At 40.2% G+C, this 11,178-nt stretch overlaps 1 protein-coding gene across 2 annotated transcripts; it reads right to left on the reverse strand.

The window, feature by feature from the left end:
- Positions 1–402: 402 nt before the first annotated feature.
- On the reverse strand, positions 403–5,012 carry igf2a (insulin-like growth factor 2a). 2 transcript variants are annotated; one of them, XM_027013840.2, is made up of 4 exons: positions 4,799–5,012; positions 4,310–4,448; positions 3,268–3,413; positions 403–1,970 (listed from the first exon to the last, which is right to left on the reverse strand). In XM_027013840.2, exons 1-4 carry the CDS (start codon positions 4,871–4,873, stop codon positions 1,734–1,736), a joined length of 597 nt encoding a protein of 198 aa, XP_026869641.2. In that variant the 5' UTR covers positions 4,874–5,012; the 3' UTR covers positions 403–1,733. The 2 variants fall into 2 exon arrangements, with proteins under 2 accessions (XP_026869641.2, XP_026869640.2); XM_027013839.2 differs by having other exon boundaries at positions 3,238–3,413.
- Positions 5,013–11,178: the final 6,166 nt, after the last annotated feature.

The following is an 11,178-nucleotide window of genomic DNA, read 5'->3' on the forward strand; positions in this document are numbered from 1 at the left end:
CTGTACAGTTCTCTTTACACTGACACTTGCAGAAATTATTCGATCACTCACCTGCATGAGAAGTACCATCCACAAGGCACATATTTAACTAATATGGATGTTGCATGCCTGTGGTCTGACCTTTTGACCTCTTGTGAAAAGTAGTCTGTAAAAGATGAACAGCAACTTTTCTCTAGCCTTTACCCTCCCCTGGGGGAGGCCAGGTCACTGCCTGTTTAAAATGATCAGTGTAGCACCAAAAACGCAAAAGCTGACTCAGGATATACGCTCTACGAAATGCCACTATTTGTGCAGCTGCTGTAAGTTATGGATAAATTTAATCTCATTCCTGTGAATACAGTGCATGTGCAGCAGGCAAAACCATGTTGGGCACCCGTAAAAAGCAAGACGACACACTTTTGAAGCTTCCACTGACTTTACTTAAAAAAGAGAAAACTTTTTTGGTACAAAGCATCTACATACATGAGCAGTACAAATAAAATGATACTGTAACACAAATCTGCCAGTTATGGATGTGTGCCATCATTGGGACCATTTTTCATATGTTTATATCAAAATAAATAATGCCTTTATACAGTGCCATTACTTGTATCTGAACCAAGAAAAATGCTCGGAGGCTCATTTTGCAAAAGAACTGCTCATACTACTGTAAGATCGATGACATGATGTCCCTGGAGACTAATTATACATATTCAAGTATTTCATTTCAAGCAAAAGCACTGGAATACTGCTGCTGTACATGGAAAATATGCAAGAAGACATTATTGCTGTTTTCCCTTTGAAATGATTGTTCCATTCTTTTTGTACTGTATATACGTAGTAAAGACAGGAAATGACTGATAAAATGGCAAAGTTTTAGACTGGAAACAGAAATGTTATGGTACAGGTCTGTGGCATCTTAAGACTGCTCTCACTCGAAGTCCAAACTTAACTTGGTTGCAAAATGTCCTCAGCAATGGTATTCCTTGATGTTTCCCTCATGCTGTCTGGAAGCTAGCTCATGAGGCAGCCCTGGGCTACATCCCCTCTCCCTGGAGCCCACGCAGTGGATCTCAGAGCACAGTCTGAGTTGCTTTAGCTCGTCCCCGGTCGAGCCACTCAATTTGCCTCTCGTTCAATGCCTTGCATTTCCTAAAACGGAAAGTTTAACATGTTGACGAGAGCAGATTGCTTTCAATCTCTTCTTTGAGTCCATTCCCAAAGGTAGCACCATAAAATTATCATATCGAGCAGTCCGTAAAAAAATAGTGCCGTTATCATTGTTCGTGGCCTTGTGCAATGTGCCGATGTTTTTTCTTCATTATTGCACCACCAAGGGGAAGGAGGGGGGTATTGGTTGAAAGGTGCGTATAGAGGAGTCTAATTTCAATAAAAATTGTTTCCTATAGTGTAACTTAAGAATCACAGGTGCAAAAGAGACAAGTCACTGTCTCAGAGATGGATGCTGTGGAAGGAAGACTGTCACACTCGCCAGGAAACTCAACTGTATCAGTTCTGGGCGTCCACTCTGTTAGTCAGACACCATATTCATCTCTCCTGTTGCCTGATCCATCACTCGTACATTCAGCTCTGTTGCTAACAAGTCTTTAGCTGGGTTAGGTGGGACATAACACAGAATGCTCATATCTGTATTTGCAAAGGATGCTTGATGGCAAGGCTCACAAAGAATGCCTCTGTTGATGCAGGCCGGGGGTTATAATCCCTTGTTTTCTGATGTCTGGGCAGTTCTGGCTTCACTTCTGGCTGGCATGTCTCTGGGTGCGATGGAGGATAGGTGGGTGTCGGCTAGGCATGGTCATCAGAGGCCGGTGTGAGTCAGTCTCCTCCTGGGCACGGATCTTGTCAACTTGCCTCATAAACCTTCTGGCATGAAAGATGGAAGGTACTCCTCTCCTCAGCCTTTGGGTAGCCCTCTGTTGCCACACATCATATTTGGAAAACCTCACATTAATGGGCCTCCTTGAGTTCTCCTGCAAAAGAGAACAGATTTATCACTTTAAGTAACCAGCTTTATTCTCTGAGATTACTCTGCAACAAGGCTCAATAAATGTTCTAGAAGGCTCGTGTACTTCCACGCCTCATTTTCATCTCCGGGCATACACTTTGTTCACCATCTCACCACCTAAATTACTCCACCAGGCTTGTTAAAGACTTTGACGGTCAACAGAATGGTGCTTACTTAGTAGAGTGCCTCTTGCTCAAATGTGGCATGTAGCGTTTCGCAATGGTGGGGTTATGACCCATATCTCAGACATAGGCTGCCTTTTGTTCTGCCCCAGCTCCCCAGTCTGGTACAGCCAACACATTCCAGTTATTACTGACTATAATGGACCAGCAACAGTCTCCCGAAAACGTCAAGGTAGCCGGCTAAAGAATAGCCCTCCTGTGTGTGGGGCCACTGTGACTTGAGGGTGTGCTGAGAGCGTGACTCCATACACCCACTCAGCACGAATGTGCTGTTCTTAAGTGTAGCCCAATTGTTGTGTTGTTGGGTTATTTGTTTTTGTTGTTTTGAAATTCAAGCCCTAGCCAGCTGGCCAACAGCCTTGCCAGCGCTTAGCATATTTTCATGCCAAGACCACATGGTGTAACAACTCACCAAAATGTGACACAGCACTTGTTTTGGTGCTTTGAATAAAGACATCATTCCAAATGCTGTCCAATAGACTGGCGTCGTGTTACCAAGGCCATGTGCTCGTCGATCTGTAAGTCTCCATGTTGCCAGCTCGACGTCAACCGTTTTCGGCTGTTTTTCCCGCAAGGGCTAAGCGATATATCGACTGTTATTTGTAATTGCAATACTGGATTAGCCATATAGATGCAGCAGAAGGCTACAATATGCCAATGAGCCCTCTAACAACGCAAAACGTTTTATTGCGTGCTTTGAGCATCCTAACCGCTATATTCATTGGGGGTTTTCATAAATCTTCAACATATGTAAATCAATTTGTCAAAATAACACCAACACTAATCTTTAACCACGTCATATAGAGTTTTCACCACTGAGCTTTAAATGAAATGCAAGGCACATGGTAATCATATATATAATTGTAACAGTATTTTGTCTATATTGTGCAGGCCTGTTTTCATAACTATTTAGCCATTTCAGATGGGGTGTGCTAAACACCGATATTTCCTCAATACAACAAATGTTCTCTGCTAGTGGATGTGCTTACACTCCAGCAGAACCACAGTGGCAGGCTACAGTTCGGTGGCCAGCTAAGCTGGCACACATACCTTGTGAAGGGTATGTAACACTGGGACAACCTGCAGCGAAGTGGAAGAGACATCGCGCTCAGACTTTGCAGGTTTGGCACAATACTGCTCCAGCAGGTGCAGATCACAGCTCCGAAAGCAGCACTCCTCCACGATGCCTCTCTGGGGACGCCGGCCGTTTGATCTGTAGGGCCTGCCTGAGGGGTGGAGAGGGGGAGGGGGTTAATGGAGGGAAAGCATCAACACTGGGGATGCCCTGGACCCCAAGCCCCTAATTCATTGATAGCTGTCTAAATGTTCCATTTGCAAGACATAAAAAATATGGTATTTGGCTGTTTACAGTGACTCACATTACACTGACTAGTAGTCATAGTACTAGTAGTAGTACTAGTTTTACTATTTAATAAACTTCATTTTAGCTATTCAAAACGGGAAGAAAGAAACAATAGTTTCTGCAAAAATGATTGAATGACAATGCTAAATGGATCTTTTAACCTTTTGCCTTCTGTCTACTCAACACAGATAAAAGATAAAGAAGAACAGGAGAAGCATGAGGGGAAGTCCCCCATTTCACAGAAGAGAGAGAAAGTGAGATAAGGTAGAAAGGGGGGAAGCTAATCTAATTTCATCATTTGCACCAAATGCCTTCAAACACTACAGAGTTAAAAGAAACACATGCTCAGTTTTTTTTTTAAGAGATCCAGAAAAAAAACATGCAATAAAAATGAAACAAAAAATAGTCCTAAAAATACTATGAAAATGAATATGAGAACTCTGTTAAACGCATACATAATCACATGAATTACGTTATGGATAGGCCAGTAAAGGTGTGTGAACTATGTAACACTGCTTGTTGAACAAAAAGACATCCTCCGATTTATACATGAGTAACTTTAGAAAAAGTCATGCAGGTGCCCCATGCAACCATCCTATTGGTTTAAAAACGCAGCAGGAGAGAAAATGCGTTAGCCATTTAGAATAGATAGCCTGGATTGCTGTCTAGTAAAGGACTGGTTTGTGGGCTGTAGTAACCAGTTTAAACCTGCTGACATTCAGCCTACATTGCCTTGAGTAGCAGTAAATTAAAACTTACTGAAATAAAAGCCTCTTTCTCCACACACGAACTGAAGCGTGTCCACTAGTTCTCCTCCGCAGAGGGTCTCTGCCGAGGCTTGTAATGAGTACAGTGACAATGCCATTGTGAAGAGCCAAATTCTACTCCATGAAGTCATCTGCAAAAGGAAAACAAGTTTGCATTTAAATCGATCATGGACTGACCCACGCAAAGCACCGCTACTTATCAACTGGGATGAGCTATCTTCGAGCAGCATTTAATTGCATGGAAGTTTTTGCATAATCACACCGCCAAACATCTGCCCCATCAAAGCAATTTAACACTAGGCTATTTACAATAACAATCATTTGTAACTGACGTCCGTATGAATGTCGTTTATTTAGACTATACCTATACTGACTCCTCACAAAAATGCAAGTACTGATTGTGAACATGTAGCTTCAATAACTAAATCATCACAGAATAAGTGGCAAAAAATGAGATCGTTTAAGATTTCACTGCTCTTACCGCTGTTTTTCGCTTCACCGTTCTTTTGCACGAGCTACAAGAAGAGTGATCGGTGACTCTCTGCTGATCCTCCATCGCCTGTTCTAAATGAAAGAGTGATTCGACTGGTTTGAAATGCAGTGGGTAGTCCCAGAAGGTCCGTTTAGTTTCCGAGCTGTTGCATTTGTGTGAATGATGATGCTTGAGGTTGTCTCAGAGTTCAGAGGACAGTCGGGGAACGGTAGTGAGAGGCAATTTATACCAACACCCGCCCATCGCCCCGACTGCCCCTTGCGCATGTGTGAGCTGCACTGTGTAGACAGAGTGATTCAAGATAGAGAGCATTAACGTTATAGGACGAACTTAGGTCTGGGAAGAACTTTTACTTGAATAAACTTCAAGCCACTTCTCCGAACACTGTAAACCTTTTCTTGGATTTTCAAAACAGTGATTAAAAGAACTGCATAAAAATATGATTAACCTTGTCAAAACACCGTTTTAGGAAAACAGTTATCTATGTATTATTTTTTTATAAGAGTTTCGCGTTATCCTATATATTGTTAAGGAATAACAGCCTCTCATAATCTGTACAGCAAACGTTTGTCAACCCGAATAACATAAGATACTCTTGAATATCTATCCGTTCTGATATGCATGCTCAGTCCCACTTACCGTTTTGGCAACAATAAAACTACATCAAATAACCAGGCGCATTGTTAATCAAATGTCTTCTGCCTTAAATACCTTTTGTCAAGAGGTCAACGAAAGGAATTTTAATTGAGGGGAGACTGCATTCTTGCTTCTCACCATAACAAAGGGGGTTGCAGACACATTCCAACGTATGCAAACACGAGACTGAAATTTCACTGGCACGCGAAACAAGCGCGGACTGACGGCGCGTCTCTCCGGCTGTGCTGGTGCGCTTGTACCTGACATAAAACTCCTGGTTGGCATCCTGCTCGCCTGGGTCTGATTGCAGAGCACCCCTCGTAGTCTGAGCGACGGAGCTTTCTTTTCTAAACGACTCCATTTCGTGATATTTTTGAAAGTACACAGGGTGTAGTTTATAGAGTCATAAAAAATTAATGAGATCTTTTTTTTGTCTTGAAGGAAAATCGATAATTAAATCTAATTAAATTAGTTTATGGTTTTATGGATAAATGTTATGAGCAAAACATTTTTATGTGCATTGTACAATACACTACTGTATAGTAATAGCAAGCTATTAAGCAAACAACCTTCAAAGCAGTTTATTGCAATAATGAAATATGTAACACTGTAATTACATGCAAGCTGCACATTGCACGTTTAGAAGTACTGGTGCTTCTGTAGTACGATTACATTTCACCGCTGATATAATTAGATGTGCAAGGAACATGCCCCAACATGCCTCACACTGAGGAGATTCTCTGCGAGACTTGCGGCTAGGTCCAGAGTACCCGAGCCCACACCCCAGTCAACAGCCCAAGGCCTGGAGGTGGGGGGCACCAGCCAGCCTACTCTCTTGCTGAAAGCATTTACACATCAAGCAACTTTTCGCTGTCTTAGCCGAGAACCACGTGTTTCCTTTGTGTTTCCTTGGATTCAGCATCCATAATATGACAAATGCACTCTGGCACTCCCCAGTGGTGTAATAATTATACAACAACTTGCATGACAGACCAGTGATTTCTTATAACATCAAAACTTTAGTGTTCTTTATAACAAAAATCATATCCTTTATAAAATAAAGATAAGAGTCATACCTATATGATTAAATAGAATTTCAAAGGCAGTAAGTACCAAGCGTAGCCTCAGGAAACATGTTCTGTGAGACCCCTTTTACACAATCATATTGCCCAAAGCCCATGCCCCTACTTGGACATTAAGCAAAGCAAAGCAAAGTATATTTATATAGTGCTTTTTACAACAGCTGTTGTCACAAAACTGTCACAAAGCTGTTTACATATGTCTGGGTCCAAGCCCCCAGTAGAGCAAGCCAAAAGCAACAGTGGTGAGGAAAAAACTCGAGGCTGAGATGAAGAAATCTCAAGATGAACCAAGACTCATAAAGGGGAACCTATTCTCCTCTGGTCAACACTGGACATCATGATGGCATGGATGATATTGAACAAAAGATAACAAAAGTGAACTAGGATTGGGGGACTATATTGACATTATAGTCTCTAATTCTGATGTGTGACACAACAATAGAGAGTCAGTGTCCAGGGCCAGGTCTGTTAGAACGCCAACTCAGGAAGGTCAAGGAATTTCTTTGTCATGCACTCAGTAGCAATAACCTTATTTTACTACTAAGATTTATTTTCACACACCCTCAGTCATACCATCCCTCCTTTCCAACCTATCCATGTTTACCTGTGCTTTCACTCCACCCATCAATTCATTAACATTAATTTCAAACTGACCAAAAGCCATTTATAACTAGCATTTATTTGGTTACAATATACAGATTGGCGTTTGTAATGTATATTATCCAATATATAGACCAGTTAATTAGCATGAATCTACTCCAAACACCAAATCATTAGCCTTAATTTCAAAGATTACACATTCGTGTTTGGATTATGTAAAACCACAAGATGTATTCATTTGAAACATGACTAAAACCTTTTGAGTTTTTTGATTGTAAAACCATTTGTGATTGAAGCTTTAACATTCAAACATGTGGCAACAATGCATGCATGTAAGCGCAGCTTGCTTCTCAGTCATGATAGGATGCTGCTTCTCAAACTACAGGCTGATAAATAAAAGATGGGAGAGGTGCAGACTGGAGTTCTGATCCCTGTTGTCATGGCTACCAGCATTGCCACTGATGACAGTGTGGTAAGTTTGTTACTTTTGGAACCTGGTGGAACCCCACCATTTAACACACTGTAAATAAAAATCTTCCTGTTCATGTGCTGCACTGACACATAACGATTTAAATTTTACAGACCATATCATGATATTCACCTGAAATGTACATCATGCATAGCCTACTTGTGAGACAAGGAAACAGGTCAAATAGACCTGATAACTGGCTGAGGTCAGGAAATCATGCCTGGTTTTTCCTTAGGTATTAATGCTGAAAAGATTGTCGTTCTGTTACTTGTTAAATATTCAGAGTTTGAAGACTAATTTCAGATCAGCATAAAGAAGTAATGTCTTCTTAAATCTTAAAATCTTAAATCACTGGTTCATTAGATGAGAAGGCCAAGAGGGGAAATTCCTGGAAGCTGATCCTGGGTCTGTCTTCCTTCCAAGGGATACTTGTTCTCAGAAGTAGAGAGCTCTTAGCTGGGGTAAGTGATCCTTAGCCTCTGTGCTCCTGCGCCAGACATTTGTGAAGTATTTGTTTTTTAAGTAGCATATGATCTGGATACCCCACAAGTAGTGCCACTTGACTAACACTAATCACTGGAATGGGGTGATGCCCATGAGATACAAAAATCTGTATCATCTACTCCTATTCTGTATTGGTGTTTAATCAAGTATTGTGCTTAAATTGAGTAACTTGCAGTTTATGATCAATTCAAATAAGTTTAGTACTACTGCATAAAATGTGTCTGCACTACTTACTTTGAGGGCTGTCTTAAATGCATAAACTATCCAAAAAGTAGCAAGAACAAATTTTTAATGTAAGTGTGATTTCACAATTCAGTGTAAGTCCCCATTTTCACCACTGGTTCACTATTATGGATATCTTCTGGTATAGAGGAGCACACATCAATCCACAGATTCCCCAAGACATGGCTCTGAATCACTCTCCCACCACCCACAATGCTTAAAACAGCTTCAGAGTGAAGGTAACAGACAAGTTTTTTGAATAATTTATTTATAGATAACTATTTTTAAAGGTATGTGCATTGCATAATAAAATATGTCATCATCTTATTCATTCTGGTTGATATTTAATGGATTTCCAAGCCCAAGATCATGTGCTTTAGTTTGGCCAAACAGGCTTTTAAGCTTGTGCTTTCACAAACTCACAAGATATGATATTAATTACTATAATTACATATATGTGCCCTAAACAAACAAAAACAACACCACCAAAAAACATGACATTTTTTTTGTGACATCTGGTTCAACATCATGATGAGTCTCAGCCATCGACAATGGACAATGGCATCGTGTATCAATCCCAACTCTATTAAAAACTGTGCAAGCTTTTTCCCTTTATTCGTTTTGGCAATGTATTATTATTTATTTATTTATTTATTTTTATTTTTTAAAAATCACAAAATCTTACACTTTATGTAGATTTAAAGACCCAATCTGGAACTGCTACAAGTGGCAGAAAAATGTTAACTGCAATGGTATAATGTTTGATAAAGCTGTGTGACTGATCAATTTCTAATCACAGCACCATTGCTAATTAAATATTATTGGAGTAGTTGGCCTTTCTAACTACACCATTAACAATGACCTGGTACCAGTATAGTTGTGGATGTTGAGTTGGTACAAGTTTATTAGGCACAGTACTATTGCTGGGGTTTTGACACACACTGTTGCCATTCAAGAAAATCAAGTTAACAGTGGTCCCATGGTCAGAAAATGGCTATAGGGTGAATTAAAGGGTGAATTACACAAAGTGTGTTTACGCAAGAGGTGTTTTAAATAAAACAGCACTTCTAATAAAGTAGCTGGTGTACGTAATGTTAAATAATAATTTCAACACATCTCACATATGTGACACATCTGTGCAAAGTTGAATATCTCCAACAAGGTTCTTGGAGCAAATGGACGACTGGTCCATTAGGTAGACATGGAGTGCGTCACACTGGATGGAAGGACAGGGAGCTTCCAGATTGCAGCCCTGGTCCATAGAGAATATATCAAACTCTTGGCCAGCATTGTTACAGGGTTGATAAAACAGCCATATTGCTTTCAGGGTCAGGAAATCAGGAAGAAACAGACTGGTTTGACAAACTTTGTAACCTTGTCAGGACCAGTGGCATATTGTTCATACAAATGGCAGCACTGTGAGACACCTGGAGTTATACATAAGGACATCTCCTATTTTGAACTTTAACACACTGGGATATTACCTTTTTAGGATGACATTGGCAAGTCCTAAATTTGACAGCACTGTTTGTCATGTCATGATTTTGATGCTATGAGATTTATTTTTAGTAGAATTGATCTGCTTGTATACAGGAGGTTTACTGGTAGGTAGCCTGGACAATGATAATTTATTAATCTGTTAGCTAGAATTTGTACTGGTCCCCCTTGTTTGTGTTTCTCTCTCTCCACTGGTGATTTCCACCAAATGGCTTCGTTTTCCTTTCCCCTCTTTCCAACCTTGTTATTCATCCTGTTGTTCCAAACAAGTTAATGTCATCAGATGTTCCTTGTTTCAGTTCAGTTGTGCTGCCTATTTAAACTGTTTATCTCTCATTGTTGTTGTTTCTACTGTGTTGTTGCCCTTGTACCTGCTGTGAATGTTTCTAGTATTATCATGATTGTTTGTCTGCCCTGTCTATGTCCATTGTCTTCCATTGTTTGAGTTTTGGTTTGTTTTGCCTTTTGTACGTTGTTTGTTTGAACCACAGCTCACTTCTACATTTCAAATTTTGACATGTCATCCTTCCAGACTACACGTTTTGGCAAATACTGCAAGGCATATTGGGCAACCCAAAAAAAAAATCACATGGGTTTTGGGTTTGCCACAAATATTTTTTTCCAAATACCCATTTTTTTCCATTATGACAAAATAACCTGCCTCCTCAATATTATATCTCACTTCACCAGATCCTAGCTGCCATTGCTTCATGATGCCTTTGTAGTTTGTCATATATTGAACTATGCCCATGAGCAAAGAGCAACAAGGGAATAGAAGGCTTCCAAAAATAAATCATATAGTTTACATACAACAATCAGTAACATTTTGTTAGAATTGCACCTGTTAAGGGGTGAGATATCTTAAGTAGCAGTCATTTCTTGAAGTTGAGGTATTGAAAGTAGGAAAAATGGACAAACATGTAAAGATCATCTGTACCGATGCCAAAATCTTGAATGGTTCCATATTTCTCCTCCACAAAAAGGCTCTCAGCCAACAAAACTAGTGCTGCTCTAGCCCCATAATCTTTCTGGTCTGGAACCAACAAACCCAGTGAAGCAAGTGGATGAAGGCCAGGGGTCGTGGCATCTCCTAGTAAAGTCGCTTACCTGCTTTTCCTCCATTTACAACTAAAAGCAAAATAAGTGCAGCAATGAATCATCAATGAGTCTGAAAAAGCTGGGAAAAAAGTTGATTCTGGACAGTTAGATATGCTTTCACACAACACCCACATCCTGATATGTAATTGTTGAACTCTCAAACCAGTGGAAACATGGGTCCATTCTTAAAAGTTTCGCTAGTTCACAGTAACCAGAACAATCTTCAAAATAAGCAAGGACACATCGTTGAAAGAAAAGTG

Source organism: Electrophorus electricus, chromosome 21, assembly GCF_013358815.1.
Source record: "Electrophorus electricus isolate fEleEle1 chromosome 21, fEleEle1.pri, whole genome shotgun sequence".
In the NCBI taxonomy this organism is placed as follows: Eukaryota; Metazoa; Chordata; class Actinopteri; order Gymnotiformes; family Gymnotidae; genus Electrophorus; species Electrophorus electricus.

Excerpts from the sequence above, each read along its gene's own strand:
- igf2a (XM_027013839.2), bottom strand. The coding sequence starts at position 4,873 with ATGGAGGATCAGCAGAGAGTCACCGATCACTCTTCTTGTAGCTCGTGC. Across the intron at positions 4,449-4,798 it reads CGGTGAAGCGAAAAACAGCG|ATGACTTCATGGAGTAGAAT; the intron begins GTAAGAGCAGTG and ends TTCCTTTTGCAG. Across the intron at positions 3,414-4,309 it reads AGAAAGAGGCTTTTATTTCA|GCAGGCCCTACAGATCAAAC; the intron begins GTAAGTTTTAAT and ends TCCACCCCTCAG.